Source organism: Esox lucius, chromosome 6 (assembly GCF_011004845.1).
Source record: "Esox lucius isolate fEsoLuc1 chromosome 6, fEsoLuc1.pri, whole genome shotgun sequence".
Classification (NCBI taxonomy): Eukaryota; Metazoa; Chordata; class Actinopteri; order Esociformes; family Esocidae; genus Esox; species Esox lucius.
The window spans coordinates 12,591,579-12,615,540 of NC_047574.1; the positions used below are offsets into that span (position 1 = coordinate 12,591,579).

Genomic DNA, 23,962 nt, shown 5'->3' on the forward strand with positions numbered 1-23,962 from the left:
AAAAAAGGTTAGCTTGTTCTGAGCTCCAGAATTGTGAAACGCAATAACGTCACTGCCTCAAAGTTAGCTGTGTAATTCTGAGACCATTGTTTGAATCCTGCTCATGGATTAGTGTGCTCCCTCCAGCGCGTAAGGATTACGGTTTAGACTTCATGGTTGAATGACCATCCAGTAAAAAAGCAGAACTGCATTGGATGTGCTAAGATAAGACACATATCTGCACATTCACTATCCCTTGTCTGCAAGGAGTAGCAACAATGAGGCAAAGCCTTAATCATGAAATTGGGGAGAAAACTTGGGTAAAAATGTTTTAACACTGGCCTGTAACACTAATATTGAATGCTTATTGGTATTAAAATATATAGAAAAGAAGAGCTAGACTCAAAACAGAAAATCCAAGTATTGTAAATGCCGGATGTGCTGATTGGAATACAAAAAACTGTCCAATCTGGACACCGTTGAAGTTATACTAACTCTTTTCCGCAGGTTGTAGGTGAGCAGCAAGTTTCGTGAGAAGTGGTTGGAGAAGGCGGTGTAAAACTCCAGAACCTTCTGCAGTGCGTCCCGTTTGATGACATGGAGATCACAGTAAGTCAGGGCACGAACGTTGGCACATGCCTGGGCCAGGGTGACCTCCTTCCAGAACACATCCCCAAACACGTCCCCCTTCCCTGCAGACAGTCAGAGACACAAAGAGACAGGCTGAAATATGACTTCTTAGATTTACAGCAGACATTTACCATTTTATGTATTAAAATGTATTTGTAAAATATCCCTTTTACTTACAGTGAGAGAGAGAAAGAGAGAGAGAATGGAAAAGAGAAGAAAGACAGAAAGAAAACGATACAATTATCACTTAACAATAAATACTAAGACATAGGAAAGATTATTTTATCGCAGTATGACTTTGCCTGAGATGTAAAGACTGTGTTTGCTCTTTGAACCAATGTTTCCCCAAATCCTCGAATACACCCAACAGCAAACATGTTAGCTATAGCCCCGGGGACCCCAATAAGGGTATAATGATGAGATGACAGAAGGAATCAGGTGTGTTTATCTTGTACAATAACATAAGGTACAATGTTGGGATTACTCAAGGATTAGATTGGTAAGCACTGCTCCAAGCTAATACAGGATAATAAAGCATCATACTTCGAAGGAAACACTAATGCAAACAAATAAATCACAGCAACATTTTTAACCCAATAAGCTCAGGGGTCAAAACACAAAATTTGTCAATGTATGGTGAATGACAAAGCATACCCAGACTAATGTGTTCTGACCCTGGATCTGACCATTGTCCTGACCCTTGCCTGTGGCTTCTGAAAGGAGAATGTGTGATTCTTTAAAATCGAATTAATTGCATACGGATGAGCTTATCAAAAAGGCCATTAGTACATTATTTCTTGACATAAATCCTGTACTGACAGATAAAGGGCAATATTTAAAAGGATTTCACATCTTTGTTGAATGATTGAGAGGAAACTGCATGATGTTGACAAACTTCCATTCCAAGGCATCGTATTGCCTTATATTTCTCCTACCCAATACTCATGACACACATTTATTTAAATGCATGCAGGCACGCAGGTATACACAAAGACCCACACCCACACACACACATACACTACCAGTCTTCTCTTAGTCAAATACATGAAAAATATTCTACAACTGCAGTAACGAATGTGGCATCACCAAAAAACATTGAAAGCCTATTTTTTTGGAAGCCAGAGATGATAATCATGCAAATCCACACAGCATTTCATCTTTGCATTTAGGTTGGGATAAACAGGAAATGGCTCTGGTCAGTCACTTCACACCGAGCCCCACAAACAGACACACACACCCTCATGCATTGTATAACCAGAAAATATAACTATATCAGTCCCTTCCTAATAGAAGCTGACATCTACCTCAGCATTACGGTATGTTGTTGAAAAACTGCCAACTTCCATTAAATACACAGCCGACACGGTATGTTGTTGAAAAACTGCCAACTCCCATTAAATACACAGCCGACACTGGCTTACAGCATGTACATTGACGGGTGTAGGACCCATGCTTTCACACCCTATACAAGCAAACCAGTGCACTGTTACTTTCTGGGATGCCAGTATTCAATCTGAACAATTTCAATCAACTAAACAGTGGTCCAATTTAGTTTAAAAGTTGTTAAAATAATCTACCACAGACTTTATGATTCAGTTAATAGTTTTGATGAGTTTGTTTAAAAGAAACCCCTCCAAAAAGGCTTTCACGTTTTCTATCCTGAAACACTTCGCTACATAGATGTAGAATTCTGGGACAAAGCGAATCGACTGGAGGTCATTCACAAATGTAGAAAAAAGGCTGAAGAAAAGAAAAAGGAAGAGATGAGCCACTCAAGTTAATTAATTAACAAAACCGTCTCTGTGCTTCATAGGCCCACGGTGGTGTTAAAGCCATGACTGAGGAGCTACCATTAGGTTAATGAGAATGGGATTTACAGCGGTGGCTCATTGCATTGCCATGTACTTGCCAGGACAAGGACAAGCATAACAACCGTAAAAAGAGCATAAATCCTCCCAAAGAACCGTCCCACCAATAGCAAGTCAATGTCAGAGAAGACAGGCCCAGGGAGGAACATCCATCTTGTCAGTATAGATGTTTTGATGTGTTGCATATTTCTTGTTTACCTTTTTGATAATATTTTTGGCATTCAAAGTCTCGCTGCTTGCCCAGCGCAGTCAGTTTTTCCTCATGTAACAGTAAGGGAGTAATGATTTTCTGAATGCGAATGAATCAATCTCTGATCTTCTCAAATTTGACAGTCATGAGCGGGTTGAATACATAATATCGACATGGTCGGTGAGCCCTAGTTTTCTGGAAAGTATCATATATCTCACACGCCAACTTTTTAAAACAATACAGTCTCATACTACTGCAGCTGGCAATGCATATGTCCTATTTGCTGATGAATGTATCACTTGTATTTTTCCAGATAAGCATGGAGACCAACCAAACCATTATACCAGAAAAAATAACATTCCTTAATTTAGATTTACAATACAGCCACTAAACATTTAGTCGTGCCAGCCTTTATTTAAGTACATTCACACCCTCCAAATGAACACCCGGTTAATATCTCAAACAAGGGATTAGACTACACAAGGGACAAACAAGGGATTAGATTACACTGATCATATTCCCAGTAAAATCATTAGCCACTGCCCCATACTGACCTGCGGTTAAGACCTAATCTCCCAGGAGAAAAGCCCTGGGGCTCTAATTTCCACTAGGCTCAAAGATACAGCTGTTTTAGACGCGTTTTGGTGGGTTAAGTCTAGTGCATCAGTATTGCGAAGTTAGCAATTCTCTGATCCCCATTGACCTGTTGTCTTTGAGATAGGCGCAGTGGTGTCAGTGGAGGCACTGATGCGTCTCACAGCTCTAGCAGGGAGGTTTTTCTCACTGAGTTTCTCTTGCTTCACATTACAACACAATTCAGTTTGTTTCAAATCTAGGTTTCCCGGTAACGTGAACCAGTTCAACTCAAGCACAGGTCCATCGTCGGTTCATCGGCTGTAACTCACCCAAAATAGTCGCCAACCAACCCTGAATGGCCCTCCCATACAATGGACAGCAGAAACCCGCACGGAAAGGATAGGATGTAAGCCTACGTCATCACACTAGGCAATGGACAACTGCTTACCCAAGATGGCCACCACCTCGTCGTCCTGAATGACCTCCAGGGATCCTGACACCACAAAACAGAGGCTGTCCACGCTTTCTCCGGCATGGTAGATGAGGTCGCCAGGGGCACAGTGGATAGTCTGGAACTCCATGGCCAGGGCTCGCAGGCACCCATCACTGGCTAACCTGAACGCAGGGTGTTCTTTGAAGACTTTCCTGTTGAGGTGGACGCATATATCTGCCCTCATGTCCTTAGGGCAAATCTGCAATACCTTGGAAGGGGGGTGACATGGAGAAAGGTACAGAGAGCAAGAAAGGGATGAGTTGAATGGCCAAATTATGTCACTTTCCACAACTACATTTCTGACTGGAAACCAACTTGGGTTTTAGATACATTACTTGTAAAAGGACTTTTTTCTCTTTTGACTTCTCCTTCCATCTTCAGCTTGACATTTTCTATTGGCATTGCATCATGGCAATCAACCAAAACAGACAGCAACAACATCCATAATGACCATCATCAGTGCCAACATCATCATCACCGTAATATATTAATGATGCTCAGTGGGTAAAATTACAAGTTAGAGGAGCACTTAAAGAATACAGTACAATCTTGTTGGAAAATCAGCGTTTTTTTATGGAACTGGGGATAAATGTAGAGCAACCCCAAACCTGGGTTAAGATTACTGATGTGAGTTGCATTTATCTAAGCACTATGAGGAGATCATAAACTGCCAATCTAACCAGCTTTGTCTCCACAGGGCTTGCTTGGAATGCTGTTGTTGTCACAGCAACAGTCACAGTTAAACTCCTAGGAGGCTGGGGTGAGTCAGTGTGATAGCAGAGAATCCTTAAAGGAATGCACCCGCCTTCACTCATCCAACATGCCTGAAAGCATTGATACTGTTGCGTTCTGGTGGCATTGAGGCAACCCCCACGTTACAACACTGGAATCTACCAAAGACATTTACTGAAAAGCAACAACTTACCCCAGGTATCAGTTTGGAGATGCTATTCTCAAAACAAACATTACCTAGTGGACATATTTTAACGCAGATTTTTCGGAAAGTTTTTTACTTGACCGTAAGCTATGCATAAAACTGGTTCCAAACCATGTCACATTCGATCGTTCAATTGTAATGTAATTTTCTTCTCACATAATTGAATATTGCACCATTAGCTAAACGTGTTTGTGAAACAGACAAAGATTGTGTCATACCTACTCAGTTGTCAGTTAGCTGAAATTATGATAATCATGTTAAATCATGAAGATGACTGCGTAACAAAGAATCATCCATAGTCAACTCAGTAACAACTCCCTGCCCCCAAACCCAAGAGGCCCGGTCCAGCCCATCATCAAAACACAGAGCCACGATAACCACCACACCACAAAACAACAGGGGCCAGCAAAAAGAGGAGGCTACCATGCAAGGGGGGGGGGGGTGGAGGGGGGGGGTTCAGCATGCAATCCAAGATAATAAATGTCTGGCTTACAGTTTGAGATACCTTTTCAGTATCTATCCCCCGGGACATGGACCAGGTGGAGGCGATGTAGTCCATGACCCTCTCGCTCAGCCCCTTGGGCACCTGGTAGAGCTTGAGAAAATCACGGACGCTGTTTAGCATCTCGTGGTAGCGGTTGGTGTTGGCGTACATCTGCTGGAAGATGGTGGTGACGTTACCGAAGATGGTGGCATAGAGCAGGGCTTAGGAAAGAAACAGAAGGGAAGGAAAGGACAGACAAGATGCGGGAAACATTTAGAACATCTAGCGTGGGAGAGAAGATTAGCGTCTAACTCACTACAATGTCGGCAGCGCTGGTCTTCAACAGAGTGGAGACATTAAGGATTGATCCATAATTATAGAGGTATAAGCCCGATATTTAAACTGAAATACTACAGTATTTGCATCAGTCCACGCTCTACCTGTTGAGAATGGGAGCACTATTACCGCAACAATGTGCTGAAATGTGTCACCCTGAGGACAATATTTCAAGTAGCTGTTATACATAAGTCATCAAAGGTTTTTGATGTTTCCCCTGTTTCTAATGTAATAGTAACACTGCGTCGAATATCCGCTGAGGGTTCAGGCAGACACTTCCTATACAAGGACCAAAATAGAAAAGATCAGCACTTGGTGAGGAAGTGTGTACAGAGTGTAGGACCACTGACAGAGTGGCAGATTTGGAACAGAAACACCTCTGATCTGTACGATAACAAAGATGGCACCTTGGGTTGTGTGTGTGTGTGTGTTTGTGTGTTGCACATGCCTTTATGAGACTATATGAGCGCGCACGGCCTTGTGAGCATGTGTGTGTGCATGACTATATGAGACTACATGAGCCGGCACAGGCTTGTGAGCATGTGTGCGCATGTGTAAAGGAGTGTTAAAGAGGAGCTGACAGTGACACAGAGCTGTTCTGACAGGTGCCTGTCCATCAGAATCACACACTGCCTAGTGTATGTTGTGTCCACAAGCCTTAAGATCACTCTTTAGATATAAAACTACTTTGGCTTTTCAACCAAATCTTTTTTAAACTTTGCTGCCCATTCTACTGCAGTGTATGCTCACCATCAGTTCACCAGGACAGAAAACCTAAGGTCCATCTCCTTCAGAGCTTATATTCATACGTTATCATGGTCAGCTCGCTATTAGGAACGGGCACCAGAATCACTGCACGAAAGGGGTCCAATCTCTGAGAAGGTGAGTGTTAACAGGAATCCGCCATGCCTCATAGGTGTCCAGGTTTCCAGTGGGTGATGTCCTAGAACTGTCGTTACTTGCTCAGTCTTATGACCTGAATCTCAATTTCAGCAAAGTATTGAAATTAAAGATGATCTGAAAATTTTCTAAATTCCCCAAAGTCATTAATGAAGTGCAATATATTCCACATTTTGGAAAATTACAATAGGGCTCATTACCAGTGTTATTTATTTCATACAGCCTTTTTCTTGCTGTTCTTTATCAAGGATGACATTCATTTTGAAGGTGACGGATCACCAATTAACAACACATTACTATATTCCTGCTGGATTTAGAAATACATAAATATTATCTTGCGCGTAGCTACACCTCAACTTATTAATTATTCACAATTCACACACATCTGACCTTTAAGCCCATTAGGGTTTATTCGTCAAGCATTCAAATCTGAAAGACCACCAAGTACATATCATGGAATTATGTATTATGTACATATCTGTCTTACGGTCCCCAAGTCCAGAACAAATTCAAGGAAACATGCAATATTATATAGACCCATGGTCGCACTGAACTCCCCTCCATCTGAGATTGGCTAGTGAAAAGCGAACCTAACTCTAACACAAAGAAATAGCCCATGGAACAGCCTCTCCTCTGTCTGACCTAATGTATACAGATGTGTACTGTGTTATGTCACAATAGGTTTTTAGAGGGAACCCAGGAAGTGTAACTGCTGCTTTTGCATCAGCTTATGGATACAAGGGCGCTGCTGTATAGGGTGGATGACAACCAATAGGAGGCAACCGTACAGGACTAACAGATTTGTGAGCCACTCCTGAGGCTTGGAGGGAAAAATGATGACTAGGGCAGTGTTCCAAATGCAACCCTATAGCACCCTATCGGCCCTGGTGGCGAGTAGTGCGCTATTTAAGAAATAAAGTGGCATTTGGAACAAATTCTTGCTGTAAAGATTTGAAATACAATGTGATGAAATTTTCACAAGGCTACTGTGCCATAAAGATGTCAGTTTCACTGTGATGTGGTATGAACAAGTGTTTCTTAAAAAAAAATTTAACCTATTTTGGACTGCATGAATGCGATGTTGTTCCAGCAATGGCAGTGGCAATTTTTATGCAGATTAAGCCTTTTCCTTGCTCAAGCCTAGTGTGTTCCCAGTGCTATGGAGTGTTTTTTAAATGTTGGGGTGAGTGCAAAACATTTTGGGGGACCTGGCCTTCCCAGGCAGCGGGACACATTGGGTGCTAATTCACATGTCAGGGGCCACCCAGAAGAAGTTCCTACTACATAATCCTCATCGTAGGTTTTTTCTCTCCATCCATGAAGGGCTCATCATTTTGGACAACTTCATTTGTTTAACCGGTGTTTAACCAGTTGACTGAGAATGATGAATCTGGTGTAACGGTACGTAACCAGCGGCAGTAAGCTAGACAGATGATAGGTAAAGGGGGCTCTGATGATCAAGCGGAAGGCAGTGATATAGATTGATTTAATTTAGGGTTTCAGCAGGAAGCCTATAGACTACTTCACCATAGCTGAGATGGCCATTTTTAACAAGGACATACTTGGCAGCATAGGTGAAGGTTGACTTGGTTGCAAAACCCCCAAAACTATTCTGAATTGAACTATAGACTGCTGGGTGATATGGATATTGAACGAGAGCAGTCAAGCCAAATAGTGTAGGCGTGGCTGTACTTTAACTCAGTCCCATTCACAGCGAGGGTGTTTGGGGGTCAAGTAGGTTGAGGTAAGCTTTGACTGAAGAGCATACATTTAGTTTTTTTATTTACAGAGCTGCTGTCGCGGACACAAGTAATCCGAAACTGATCACTCAAGACTTTGCAGAGTACTGCAGTGGTGTTCTTGGTAGCTAATTAAGTGATAATGAGAGCTGCCATATCCAAAGACAGGTTGAATCATGTAGGGGGCTTAACTATTTGGGAGGGATTTAAACTAAAATCACCTAATTGGAGATGCACAAATTTTTATGACTTCAACATATCTCCAGCAGGAGACCGGGAACAGGGAGTTCTATCAGAGACAGACAGGAGAACAGGGAGGTCTATCGAAGACAGACAGGAGAACAGGGAGGTCTATCGGAGACAGACAGAAGAAGAGGGAGGTCTATCGGAGACAGACAGGAGAAGAGGGAGGTCTATCAGAGACAGACAGGAGAACAGGGAGGTCTATCGGAGACAGACAGGAGAAGAGGGAGGTCTATCGGAGACAGACAGGAGAAGAGGGAGGTCTATCGGAGACAGACAGGAAAAGAAGGAGGTCTATCGGAGACAGACAGGAAAAGCGGGAGGTCTATCGGAGACAAACAGGAGAAGAGGGAGGTCTATCGGAGACAGACAGGAGAAGAGGGAGGTCTATCTGAGACAGATAGGAGAAGAGGGAGGTCACGAGTAGACAGACAGGAGTAGAGGGAGGACTACAGCAAAAACACAGGAGCAGAGGGAGGTCCATAACGGACAGACAGGAGCACAGGGAGGTCTATAGCAGACAGCAACAATGAGAGAGATGTTCCTTTGGAGTTGGATTTTAGCAAACAACAGCTCAAACTGTTTAAGCAGGTTTAGATAAAATGATGGAGCACTGTAGATTCTCCTCACTGCGGATTGCCCCCCCCCCCCCACATACTTTGGAGGGTCTATCCTGATGGAATAAGTTATAACCATGAATGAGCGCCCACTGATTATACATTTGGAATGTTCTGGTCCACAGGTCCGCAAAGGAACAGCGGGAAGACAAGGGCAAACAAGAAGAAAAGGAGCAGATACTTTGAGGGAGGCCAACTAGGAGGCCACATGGAATGTAGGATCCCCAGGAAACAGTTAAACTGATGCAGAGGAAAACAGGGCTGGACAGGCTCATTATGGCATGGAGACGTTGGGGAGACTGAGGAGGCCAGCGCAAAAACAAGGTCAGCCTGGACAAATGCGTAGTGATCCATCTGAAGTACCGGTAGAACCAGTGTGAAACGAGTGAAAAAACCCTTCCCAGGGACTAGACTCCTGAGACCAGTAGGGAGAGAACGGTGTTGATGAAGAACACCAAAGGAAGGTAATTAATCCAGTGTGAGTTAACCTCTTCGTAAATGATGGTAGACTGCTGCTCGACACACGCCCAAATATACATTATGTAACATTAACACAAAGAAGTGCTTCACTGAAAAGGTTCCTACAATTCTTATATATGACATATAGCTAGACCATAGATTGTAAAACAAAAGCAAAGACAAACTAACCAATAATTTATTTAATATGGACTGACACAAAGCTGGCGTGCAAAGTTCAGAACTGAAAATATTAGGCTCCATTTAACTTTCTCTCATTGTTTCTGCTGCTCGACACACGTCATGTCTGTATAGGGCTACCCTTTACCAGATAGGCAGAGAAGCCATCCTGTGGCCTGTGAATGGAAAGACAATGTGAAGTGCAACAAGGTTTAACAAGGCTGCATAGGTTGATTGAACTGCATCTGACAGAGAAGGTCAACTCTTGCTCTCATTCTCAGTTTTCTTTCCCCACAAGCCCAAATATACATTTGCTCATTAGCTCTGCTACAATGGGAAGTGGTCAGTTTTCAGTGCACATTTTCATTTAATTTAACTGTTACTTAACCAGTTAAGTCAACTGAGAACAACCTGGTCAAAGGCATTCAATTGCAAATTGTAAATACCAAATGTTCATGTACCTGTATCATGCATACTTCATACTGGTTGCTGCAGAAAAAAATCCAAACCATAAGCTACAAAATGAATGTCATGATCGCCAAAAGAACTTGACACTTGACGTCGTCGTCGTTCTAAAATGATGACACACACATTGACAAATGAACGGCACAGACACGGAGAGGTCCAGATACACACAGGCTCCCACTCCACACATATTACACAAATTGCTAAAAGTGAAAGACGACCACCATATACTGGTTAATTGCCTCCCCTCCACGGGGGTTGAGCAACACCAACGCCTCCTCACTGGGGCTGGGGGGAGCAGGGTCTCGTGAGTAAGTACCTGTCACCACTACAATAAAAGGGCATTTTTCAAAGCACCACTGGGCCATTTAAACTATACTGTTATTTCCTGTGTACAGGTTCAAACCCCTCAGCCAACGAGATATTTATGATGGAGAGAGAAAGCTACAGAATACACAAATAAAAAACTGGGATGTACCCTTAGAGGAAATGATGTCTCCACAATACACTCAACATTTGTGTATGAAAAGCCATACATACACACATATCTTAATACTTCCTTTAACATCATTAACACACCTGGTGAAGGGGTTATGAAAAGGTTACAGTCTCTGTCAGTATAGCTTTCCAAAGTGTGTATTGGCGTTCCTACAGTTAAATAAACATGCTCGAAATTCAAAAACGTTTTGAACTGTTCTTAGCAAAAGAGGCCTACGGCAGCATGACAGAAACAGTCTTTTCTGGCTGCCAGAGGATTTGAAGCAGAGCTCAATAGGGTTTCCCTTCTTAAAAACAAAGCTGTGCTGTAATCAATGTGAAACATATGGGACAGAATACTGTAGAATCACGTTGTCACTGCAGCTTTAGAAGATGAAGATCAGACACTCCAAAGGTTCAGTTCTTATCCATCCTTTCTACTGTAGACTAGAGCTCTGTCTCTCACTACGTTCTCTGTGCATACATGTAGGCTTTCTCTTGGGCAACCACTCCACTTTTCTTCCATTCTCAGTATCGTTCTCTCTAAAGCATTATTGTATGACGTTAGAGACACTTGAAAAATATTTCATATTGTTATTGTCGTCCGAACAGAGATTACAACCAGAAAAATAAATGTTTGTTTGGTCACTAAACTATATGTAGAAAGCGTCTTTAACAATATATAATATCAGCACAGAGATTACAAAGACACGCCCAAAGACCTGTTGATGACTCTAACTACAATATCTAGTAAATGTCCACATTCAGTTTCATAATCTTAAAGCCTATTTCTAGTTGAAAGTAGGGCCATATTACTGGGGCTGCTTGGAATGGATGGGCAGTATAACACCTGGAGCTTGTATGGCATGGGATCAAAGGAAGGCAGTGGAGAGGGAGCTTCTCTGCTCCACTCTCTCTCTGTCTTACTGGACCATTCTCTTGGCAGTGAGAACCCTAATTAGTACTGCTGGATACAGAATGAGAGACAGAGAGAGAGAAAGAGAGAAATGTGTGTATCATCAATGCAATGATGCTGGCTCATCAACAGACAGTTTCTGGCACAATCCAGCAATTTCTGTGATATGTTACAAACCCACTTTGTGCAATATGTTACAATTTGTTGTGCTTATGATCGGTCACTCAAGTGGGAAGTAGAATGCCTCTCAAAAGTATTCACTCCCCTTGGATATTTCCACATTTTAGTGTGTTACAATATGAATAGAAAAAGATTGAACTACGGGTTTGCCACTGATTTACACAAAAAAGTCCACAATGGTGAAGAATAAAGTGTGCAAATGAATGTAAAATATAAAACATAATATATTCACTCCCTTTGCTATGACACAGCTGAAGAGCTGTGGTGCTATTTGTCACATAATTAGTGAAATGGAGTCCATCTGTGTGCAATTAAGGTGATACACATGATTTCAGTTTAAATACACCTGTTCCTGGGAGGTCCCACGGTTGGTTAGAACAATTCCTCACAAAAACGTATTCATCACGACAAAGGAAAATTTACAGCATATACATAATAAGGTTCTTCAAAAGCATCAATGAGCAGTTAGATATAAGAACATTTCCAAGGCAGTGAATATCCCCCAGAGCACAGTATAGCCAAATATTAAGAAATTAAAAGAATATGGCATACAGTTACTGTGAATTGGTCTAGAAACTTCAAAAACTGAGTATCTGGGTGAAAAGACCATTAGTCAGGGTGGCCACTAACAGGACTATTGCAACTCTAAAGAAGTTACACAGCTGAGCTAGAACTGTGCTTGCTACAACAATAGCCCAGATGCTCCACAAGTGGCCTTTATTGGAACAGTGGAACAAAAAAAAATCATATTAAATCTTGGCAAGAGTTTCCCAGAAGGCATGTGGAGGAAGAGTTTATGGCTTAATCACACCAAAGTCAAACATTTTTAAGCTCTATGTTTTGCGCAAGGCTAACACTGCACATCATCCTGAGAACACCATCCCTACTGTGAAGCATGGTAGTGGCAGCATCATGCTGTGGGGATGATGCGGTTCACCAAAGGTTCCCATCAATTCCATAGAGTTTTAGCAATTGTGGAATGCAGAATGGTCAAAAAGTATTGTTTCCAGGTGCGCACAGCTGGTAGAGACTTATACAAATAGACTCATGGCTGTAACTGCAACTTCTACAAGGTGATTCTATCAAATATTGACTAAATGGAGTGAATTCTTTTGCCATACATTTGTTTAACATTTTTCATATATTTTGAACAATTTGTAGATTTTGAAATGTTTTTGAACAAGATTGTGTAATAGTTATATTTTGGGAAAAGATTGTGTAATAGTTACACATTCCCTGTTCCAGCTGTGTAATAATTGATTGTACAACAACGATATTGCCGTGTACTTACATACTAATACTAATCTGTAACTACTATGTTACTACTGTATTTCCATTAGGTTGGTTACATAGTAATTATGGGACCTTACAATAAACAGTTACCAAACATTCTTCTTGGCTTTGTACAGTTTTAATCTTATAAAGTGGAGTACCTATGTATGTTGACACCTAATCTCCCTCTTTTACCTGAATCTCACTATATCAGATCTTTCTGTATTATAACAGCTTTGTTGGTGACAGTGATTCTGCCTTAACTGGAGTCAGCCAACAGCTGTTCTCCTTTGAAGCCAGTTTACAGACAGTTGTCAGAAACCCAAAAATGCCCTGGGCCAGCCGTTGCCATAGTGACAAGACAGCTGTATAATCCCCCTGTCAACGATGTGATCTTCGGCTGCTGCCAACACCGATCCACCGCAGATGGTAAAAATAGAATTTTACCGGGGAGGTCATTTTTATGGGCAATAATGGAACATCCAGTTATGGAATAAACTGGATGGCATCATACAGTCGTCTTTTTTTATTTTATTCAGAACGTCAGCATACACAACATACAAACCCAAACTCAAAGTTTCTCAATAATTTAACATGTACAGAATCACTACTGCATGAATCACCACTGTAGGAACTCATGCACAGCAGAATGCTGCCCAAAGCAGATTAGCAAACTGAAAGAGGAGAAATCAATTAAGAGTATCGAGATGCACTTGAGGTATAACCTTTGTACCTCTCACAGGCAGCTAGCAACTTCAACAGAAGTGTCTCTTTCTCCATGGAAACAGTGGGTAAGGTAGCGAGGGAAACATCCAAATCTGCTGTTCTGTAGGTACTGTAAGATAGTGTTTGAACGCCCAGTGTCCCAAAGGACACTCTGTTCCCTATGTAGTGCACTACTTTTAACCAGGGCCCACATTTTTGGGGTCATAAATTGTGTAAAAGCTAGACTCTGCCAGGGCCTGACAGCAGTAGACAGGTCATACTGGGGGGGCGAGGTGATTGCAGAGGAGGGCTCTGTTCTATGGATCCAGCACTGCATAGTATATTGCCTCTGGTTCTCCTACTGCAGATACTACACCACTGAGAGCCAATGAGTCACAGTAAACCTGTGCTCTATACTGCATGAGTGTGTCAGTCTTGACCGCAGACTTGAATGGATGGAATGAAATTAAATGGATGGAATGAAAAGGATGGATGGTTGATGATTGCTTACAAATTGCCAGGACCACTTTCACAGATATGATATTCATGATAATGTGAGTTACAGTAAAAATTGCCATTTTGTTGGCGAGTTTGAAAGATGCAGTAAGGAGGAGACCAGATAAAAGGCTTGTATTTTCCCAAAAAACATTATTCTAGTCATGCACATCATTACCCTTCATTTAAGCATGCAAATTATTAGTGGCAGAAATACTGTATGTATTATTTGAGGCAGATAAATGCTCATGGTACTATGATTCAAATATCATTATGCACAATAGAATATTTTGAGGGACAGTGCTTCCAGTTTACTGGCTGGAAACAGTGCATGGCCATAAATACAGACACTTAAAGGGGATATGAGCTAATGGGTTGGTCACACTGTAAACAGAGCCTGTAAAGGCCCAACACAGCTGTTTTTATCTCAATATCAAATTATTTCTGGGTAACAATAAAGTTCCTTCCTTTTATATTTTTCCCCTCCCACTGCTCAAAAAGAAAAAAAATGCTTTTTATGCTTGTCTTCAAGAAATGATTTCCCCAGCAATTGTTCTGCTGGTATTTTCTATGAGAGGTCTATGTGCTGAGAAGAAAGGCAGTTGGTGAAGGGGCTAAATGACAAAACTAAAGGTGACATCTAGCTGTTATTCATAGAGGTTTAGAATGCTCTTAATTTTTTTGTCAGCCCGGTTGTTTTAACAAACAACTGCCAAAGATTTAATACTGATAATATTTTAACTATACAAATAGAGTTTCAATAGGTTTAGTATAACATGAAATGAAAATAAGCAAAAAACTAATTTTGACTGGTCCGGCCCTTTAAGCTTCAGTGGTGCCCAAATGTGAATGAAAATATATTGGAAATGGGTGTCAATATGGTACGGCAGGGGTGGCGGCCAGAATACCCTGACTAGTTCACCAAAATGTTTTTTCCTCAATCCCGTACAAGCATTAAATGCCATTAAATGTATCTATAGCAGATCAACAATGGTCAAATGATCACAGAGTATAAACATGCTGTTTTCAACCAATAAGGAGAGGTTACAAATCTGTTCATGCTGTTCACTCAGGTACAATAGTGTATGTGGAACGATCTAGGTAACTGAAATGTAGCCCATAATATTTTCACCATTCAACATATTAACACAGTAGAGATGTTCCAGTGTTACCACTGGAATAACATTTCAACAATATTTCTTTCATTATTCACAATGCTACCAAAGGGGAAACATAACATATTGGGCCAATCTACAGTGAGGGAAAACATTATTTGATCCACTGCTGATTCTGTACATTTGCCCACTGACAAAGAAGGTTGTCAGTAGGCAAACCTTTAAAGGTTTATTTGAAGTGAGAGACAGAGTAACAACCAAAAAAATCCAGAAAAACTAATGTAAAAAATGTTATAAATTGATTAGCATTTTAATGAGTGAAATAAGTATTCGACCCCTCTGCCAAACATGACTTAGTCCTTGGTGGCAAAACCCTTGTTGGCAATCACAGAGGTCAGACATTTCTTGCAGTTGGCCACCAGGTTTGCACACATCTCAGGAGGGATTTTTTCCCACTCCTCTTTGCAGATCTTCTCCAAGTCATAAGGTAACTCGAACCTTCAGCTCGCTCCACAGATTTTCTATGGGATTAAGGTCTGGAGACTGGCTAGGCCACTCCAGGACCTTAATGTGCTTCTTCTTGAGCCACTCCTTTGTTGGCTGTGTGTTTTAGGTCACTGTCATGCTGGAATACCCATCCACGACCCATTTTCAATGCCCTGGCTGAGGGAAGGAGGTTCTCACCCGAGATTTGACGGTACATGGCCCCGTCCATCGGCCCTTTGATGCAGTGAAGCTGTCCTGTCCCCTTAGCAGAGAAACACCCCCAAAGCATAATGTTTCCACCTCCATGTTTGATTGTGGGGATGGTGTTCTTGGGGTCATAAGCAGCATTCCTCCTCCTCCAAACACGGCGAGTTGAGTTGATGCCAAAGAGCTTGATTTTGGTCTCATCTGACCGCAACACTTTCACCCAGTTCTCCTCTGAATCATTCAGATGTTCACTGGCAAACTTCAGACGGGCCTGTACATGTGCTTCCTTGAGCAGGGGGGCGCTGCAGGATTTCAGTCCTTCACGGCATAGTGTGTTACCAATAGTTTTCTTGGTGACTATAGTCCCAGCTGCCTTGAGATCATTGACAAGATTCCTCATCGTTCTCATGATCATTGCAACTCCACGAGGTGAGATCTTGCATAGAGCCCTTTTTTGTGTTTCTTTCATGCAAATAATCACACCAACTGTTGTTACCTTCTCACCAAGCTGCTTGGTGATGGACTTGTAGCCCATTCCAGCCTTGTGTAGGTCTACAATCTTGTCCCTGACATCCTTGGACAGCACTTTGGTCTTGGCCATGGTGGAGAGTTTGGAATCTGATTGATTGCTTCTGTGGACAGGTGTCTTTTATATAGATAAAAAGTTGAGATTAGGAGCACTCGCTTTTCTGTCTCTTACTGTTAAAATAAATCTACCATTAAAATTATAGACTGATAATTTCTTTGTCAGTGGGCAAATGTACAAAATCAGCAGAGGATCAAATAATTATTTACCTCACTGTATTCTAACACCTTTTCCCAAACCTAGGGCACTCTAACACCTTTTCCCAAACCTCCATCCAGTTCAATTATTTTATGTATTTCAGAACAAGGCTTTTCAGAACATAATCGTCAATAATTAAAATGTGTGCCAGCTCTGGACTACATCATATGTGGAATGACTCGGGGTACAAAAGGTCTGCCAAAGAAATATAAATTCCCATGTACTCACAGCCAATCATCATCATGGCGACAGCAAAGATCTTCTCTCCGTCAGTGGTGGGTGCAATGTTTCCAAACCCTATGCTGGTCAAAGAGGTCATTGTGAAGTACAGAGATGTGATGTAGACAGAGTCTTTGTTTGGGCCGCCCTCCCACTTCCCTGAGCCACTGGTGTTGAAGTGGTAAGGCGAGCCCACTGTCTCCCCCAGCATGTATAGCCAGCTGTCTGTCCGGAGGATTCCCGTCTCCTCGTCGATCACCTCATAGTCCCCGATGCTGTACCTGTTGAAGTCAATTGAGATTTTTCTTTTTAAATCAGCAACTCTTGGTTGGATGTTTGCTTCAAGAATGCTTTTCTTAGGTTTCAGGAAAACTTTTTGTATATTTTTTCTCACTTAGCTTAGGGGAGTAAGAACAATGTTAACTAAAATTGATATCAGTTCTGGTAGGAAACAGAAACATGCTTCTACATTGTGACATTGTCAATAATAGCAAGCAGGACAGTTCTGAAAGGCAGTGCTCACCAATCCATTACTCAGACACTCCCCAATCCATTAACCTTTCATTTGTGTTCTTATCCACTACTAGCAGACCTGACTGAATGTGTACATGCATTCACGATTAATTGTACTGATTCACTTGAAACGAGGCGTGGTTTTAAAAGCACGCCACGGCTGGAGATCAGAAGGACATATCGAGAAATACTGTCGGAATGTACCAGTTCTCGGGCTAAAGCAAACACGTGAATTGTCAGCTGGTACCGGATGACAGGGATTCATGGTTTTGTGCTAAACATTAACATACAGCACATGAGTGGCAAGAGGACAGTACCAGATGCAGGCCAGCCAGTGGGCAGCTAGGCCGAAGACACACACCAAAAGGACCAGGACGGCAGCTCCATACTCAATGTAGTGGTCCAGTTTACGGGCCACCCGGCCCAAGCGCAGCAACCGAACCACCTTCAGAGAACTGAACAGACTGCTGATCCCCTGGTGGTGGCGGTGGGGGGGGGAGCAAGAAGAGGTTGAAATAAAGTTTTAGTTCTATGGGAATTGAAGTGCAAGTAGAGTTGAAGAGCCATTCCTCCAGGTATAAACAAGCTCTAATTTTAAAGGACTGCACCTCTGTGAGACAATACGTATCAGCATGTTTATAACATTTCTGTGTCTTGGGGCGGTCTCTTTTGTTTTAAACAGAATAGCCCCCTCACTAACGCACTCCCGGGTGATTTCAACATTTACCTTAAGGTTCTTTATTCACAATTTCCAGGTTTCAGGCGTAAATAAAAAAAAAAAGCCTGATCATTCAGATTTAAACACCCAACATACTGATACACGATGTAACAAGAACTGGACTGTAAAAAATGTAATGGAGATCAACATGTATTCCATTCAACTCATTATGCTCATTGACCAAAAAACATGGTTTTGCAAAAGCAGCAACTATACATTACGCATGACTTTTATGAATACCATATTTTGTCATTGTAAACTGCTGTAAGTCCAGCTGAAGTGTGTGTGTGTGTGTGTGTGTGTGTGTGTGTGTGTGAACCCTCATGCTAAAGTACTTGATGTTGATGATTTTAAATCCCATTCTGTAGCCTATGTGCAAGTATGAAGAGCATTTCTTAATCATATCATTACAATCATATTTTGACCCAAACCAACTCAATGAAAATGAGTTTGACAATGAAAGGCCTACTTGAGTGACAGCTCGATGGTTCCAGTTCTTCATGTTCCACAAATAAACACAGGAGGAGGAGGTTCCATGCAAACAGAACAGAACAGGTGGGTGAGGAAGAACAGAATGAAAGAAGTGAGCATGGTCAAACAGAACAGAAGACATAAGAAGATGATAAATCAAAAATAAATCAAGACAAAACCATGATGACTTTAAACCTAAACATCATTAGGTAAATTAAATAAATTATTGTAAAAGGCTATCGCAATCAGCACATAAATGGGTTGCACAACAACCATAAAAGCGTACCACAACAACGGAGAATGCCAAGTGATAGATCATGACAATGCCCAGGACATTGGTGGTTTCTCACATCTCTCTTATTGGACAACAAAGGTCAAGTTTGATGCATTGTTCCACCAGAACATCCCACATATTTGGGCTGGGAACAAGATTAAGAGCCCCCTAACCAAATCTACCCCCATGCATTGAATGAATCCTACTGTTCATTAAGCAAGGTGGAATGCTCTGAGTGTCAGCGATACAGTGGGCCACACTGCACTGCGTGGTACAAAATAAACTGGCAAACGTGTAAACAAACTTTTTCTTTTTAACAACTTCCTTTGGTATTGCTACCATACCGTATAGACCACAAAGGCCGATCAGCTACCCATGTAGTTCCCCCGGCATCTAGTGAGCTCCCAACTGCCCAAGAAAGATACAGTGCTAAATGTTTGCTAGTAAGTAGTGCTTGACTTGGGATGAAATAGGTGTAGGAGCTATGTTTCTTCAAGTCAGTCCATCAGACCGGGGAGTCATTTAACACTAATGATTGTAACAATTAAGTAACAAGACAACTAGGCATGCTACAAGCTAAAAAATAATAATTGGCTACAGTGTGTTGTCTAACCCTGGCAGACACACGCAAAACGCAAATACACACACACACACACACAGGATCTCGGTTGTAGGTCTGCGTTCTGGGAACCATTGTAGAAGAGGGTTCAGAGGGCACAGCTTTCTCAAGGAGTGACAATGCCAGTTTCTAACTATTTGGAACAGTGCATTCTGATCTGCTGCTCTGGTGGACGTCGACCACAGACATGCAGCATGCAACTACATCCCAGTGGAATAACGTGTATTTTCGATGCCTGACGGCAGAACGTGGTGGGGAGCAGGAACATGGGTATCCTTGGAGAATGGTCCTTGTAATGGGGTTGTGGGATCAGTTCCCACAATCCCATCATCAGTATGAAAATGTACGCACCTTTGGATAAAAGCAACAGCTAAATTACTTGAACCTAAATCTAATTAGTGTTAAGCTGTCTAAATAAGCGGACTTTCACTGTTCCTATGTGCCATGAGAAAAAGCCTATGACCATAGGATATCACCTTCTAACTAAAACTGTTCCCTTGGCCATGAAGAGGGGGGACTCTGAAATGCTGTGCGGTGAGGAGAGGAGCAGAGGGGACAGGCGTGTCAGGCTGACAGTGAATGTTCTGGTGTCTGTCAGCATTAACGGCACTCAGGAGCTGAAAGACTAGAAGCTGACAAAACGCTGTACCTGCAGATACAACAGACTTGGTGCCGCTCATAGCCCTGATAGGATCAGCCATGTAGCAGCACTTTAAACTACTGACTCAGACATGGCCTCCATCAGCCAACCACTCACTGAGGGACCCTTCTGAGCGACACGCCAGGCTGCTAAATGCCACCACAGGAATTACCACAGATGTTGGCATGAACCAGCACGCGTGCACACGGATGCCCACGAATGCATGCACTTGCGTTTGTGAAAGGTGTGCACATTGTTCACTGCAGGCATCTAATGAAGGTCACCTGACTAATCGATAGGCCTGGCAGTGTAACATTATCCAGGTTTCAATGTGTTAAATGACCCTTGACCTACTCCATGGTACAGTGACAGTTAATACCCACTACCGTAATTCAGTAAAGAAAAAGGAGCTTAATAGCAGATCAGTTCCTACCCTCTATTACTGGCTTTCACATATCCAATGCATTCAGGGCCTATATTCACTAGTCATCTCACAACATGAATCGTGATCTCATGTGATCCAATTCTACCTGTCCATATAATTCTATCATCTAATGGGCAAAACCGATCCTGTATTAGCACTCCTACTCTAAGACCCCTTGTGAATATGCTTTGAGCAAGAGGAATGGCTAGAAAGGGACAAAGACAATATTTAATAGACTTCAAAGAAACCCCAATTTTTTATTGAATTTTACCATCCATCAGAGACGAGGCACTTTTTAACCATAATTGGCCGTGGGATTGATTGATTCTCTGTAAGAAACTTTAAAGGTGTCTGTTTGGCTTCAGTTCGGGGAAATAAATGGAGTGCATTGATTTTAGAGGGATCTATACCATCTTAAATGACTCGGGGGTGAGGGTACTGCTTCCTTTTCAGAGGGCTCTACTTTACCAATTACATATGATTAGATTTCACAGACACACACTGACAGAACAACACATACACAGACGCACACACACCAGAGTTTACTATTTTTCTATAGGCTGGCCTATATTTCACTGCATAGCCAGAAAATCCCACATTAGTTAGCTAATGGCCATAGATCATCTTTCTGGATAACACTAATGGTTTCACTGGCCAGGGCCTACAATGAGATCTTATTTGAACCGATCTAATGCCTAGCTAGCCGTGCTGCTAATGCTAGTGCTACAATAACATCACATTTGATCCATTGCTGTAATTGATTGTACTTCTGGCAGAGTAGCTGCACAACGTTATTATCTCATTTGATCCTATCCGCTTGCATGCCTAACTAGCTGTTCTGTTAATGCTAACCGCTACATGGAGGGTTATTTAATCCACTCCTGTACCTAAATGCCTGGCTAGCTGCACTGCTAACTCCACAGCTACACTTTGAAGGCTATGCTAATTCTTTATATGGCTGTAGCTGCATGGCTGCTCTAGCATCATGGTGCGCCAGCCATCCTCTCCACCAGAGAGCTCATTTACACAAGAAATCCCGAATCCCCTGACACACAATTACAGCAGACATCAAACCAGCCAGACAAAATGCTATTTTTAGAAAATGACAGAAAAGGCAGAAAAAGCGGGAAAGGAGCAAGATGTTTTGTTTTGCTTAGTTTTCAGCTTCTAGTTCTCTCCTTCCCGTTTTATTGATGCATTTCACTGCACTTCAGTAAGATGTCAGAACATCAACCAAATAATGTACCGACTGCTCCAGGTATAATGAAAAACACATAAAAGATTCTTTGAGTGAACTGGTATTGGATTGCAGACTACAAACCTGAATTTTGTACCTGAATTCAGTCTGGATTATGAGACTAGGTAGTACTGAAGGTTCAAGAGATACTTGCGGGGTCAACAGACCAATTACCCCCACAGTGACCCCAACCTGTTCTCTGACATTTCCCCTGGAGAATGAAAGTCAGCCAGAACATGTCAAAGGCTAAAACAGGAGAAGTGACAGTAAAACAGAGAAAGTGATCGGGGGGATTGGTTCATTGATTGTTTTGGCAAAATATATTTTGCACACGATCTTGTTTTATTCTGAAAACCTTCCCCTTAATATCCTATTGTATCTTAAGCAATGTTTAATTGCAACAACTAACAAATTCAGGAAAGTTTATGGTCGTTTTATCCAAAAATATTGGATAAAACATTTAGGAATTGCAACAATTTTCATACACAGTCTGTTATTTCTGGGGTTCAAATGTAATTGGACAAATTAACACAATCATAAATAAAATGTTCATTTTTAATACTTCAATAAATACTTGTCAAGAATCCTTTGCTTCTGTCTTCTGAACATCACCAATAAACACTAGTGACCTAGTGCCATTGGAACCCATGCATGCCCATGCCATCCCACTGTCTCTACCGTATTTTACAGATGATGTGGTATGTTTCGGATCATGAGCCGTTCCAAGCCTTCTCCAAACTTTTTTCTTCCCATCATTCTGGTACAGTTTCATCTCAGTTTCATCTGTCCAAAGAATGCTGTTCCAAAACTGGGATGGCTTTTTTAGATGTTTTTGGCTAAGTCAAATCCAGCCTTTCTGTTCTTGAGGCTTATGAATGGTTTGCACCTCGTGGTGAACCCTCTGTATTTGTTCACGTGAAGTCTTCTCTTAATGGTAGACTTAGATATTGATATGCCTACCTCCTGGAGAGTGTTCTTTACTTGGCTGGATGTTGTGAAAGGGTTTTTCTTTACCATGGAAAGGATCATCCACCACTGTTGTCTTCCATGGACATCCAGGCCTTTTTGTATTGCAGAACTCACCAGTCAGTTCTATTTTTCTCAGAATGCACCAAACTGTTGATTTGGTCACCACTAATTTTCCTGCTATCTCTCTGATGGATTTTTTTTGCAGCCTAAGGATGGGCTGTTTCACTTGTCTTGAGAGCTCCTTTGACCGCATGTTGTGGGTTCACAGCAACAGCTTCCAAATGCGAATGCCACACCGGGAATCAACTCCCGACCTTTCACCTGCCTAAGTGATGAAGGAATAACGAAGGAATAGCACCTCTGTCCATGAAACAGCTTTTGTGGCAATTGTCCAATTACTTAGGTTCTGTTAAAAAACAGGGGGCTAAATATTAAAGAGCTGTATTCCTAAACCCTTCCTCCAATTTGGATGTGAATACCCTCAAATTAAAGCTGAGAGTCTGTACTTTAAGTCGATATTCATGTAGCTGTAACTTAAATATATTCTGTTAAACAGCCAAAATAACAAAACTTGTATCAGTGTCCAGTTATTTCTGGAATTAAATGTATCTGCAAGGTAATTATCTACACAATTTCCTCATTGACAATCATCTGCGTCTCATAAAATATCTTATGGATTCAGGGACTACTGGACCATGCTTAATTCTCTGGTAAGGACAACAGGGTCAGTCTACTAACTGCTGTAAGTTACTAATGTCCTAAATACACTTTGGTTTTGGGTAAACATAGCACTTGAAATATTTAAAATCACACCAATAATGTCCTATTGCTACAGAGGTCTGAGTCTAATACATGCCTGAGGTTCATCGCTTATCATTCATGAATAAGCTGATTTAATTCTATCATTTAGTGAATGTGTGTAGAAGATAGGAGGGAAAAGGATATTGTATTTCTGTTCAAACGGAATGCTCCTTTTCCTTGAATTCTTATCTCTTGGTGAGCAGCTTTTGGTTGTAAAAGGGAAGAGGCATTCAGAATTCTGCAAAACCCGGCATGTTAATTTACTGTGTGATGACACAGTCTTACACACACACACACACACACACACACACACAGACACACTGAAATCACATATCAAAACTGCCCAC

General features: G+C 41.7%; 1 protein-coding gene across 4 annotated transcripts in view; it reads right to left on the minus strand.

The window, feature by feature from the left end:
- kcnh1a (potassium voltage-gated channel, subfamily H (eag-related), member 1a) overlaps positions 1 to 23,962 on the minus strand; it is a 66,704-nt gene that overhangs the window by 26,677 nt on the left and 16,065 nt on the right. For 2 of the 4 annotated variants that reach the window (XM_020047049.3, XM_020047047.3), the window contains exons 8-12: positions 17,780 to 17,937; positions 16,959 to 17,230; positions 5,179 to 5,378; positions 3,692 to 3,944; positions 475 to 671 (exon numbers count right to left, since the gene is read on the minus strand). In XM_020047049.3, the coding sequence (XP_019902608.1) occupies positions 475 to 671; positions 3,692 to 3,944; positions 5,179 to 5,378; positions 16,959 to 17,230; positions 17,780 to 17,937 (1,080 nt within the window). Of the gene's footprint in view, positions 1 to 474; positions 672 to 3,691; positions 3,945 to 5,166; positions 5,379 to 16,958; positions 17,231 to 17,779; positions 17,938 to 23,962 lie in introns of all 4 variants that reach the window. The other 2 variants (XM_020047048.3, XM_020047046.3) reach the window with 1 other exon arrangement.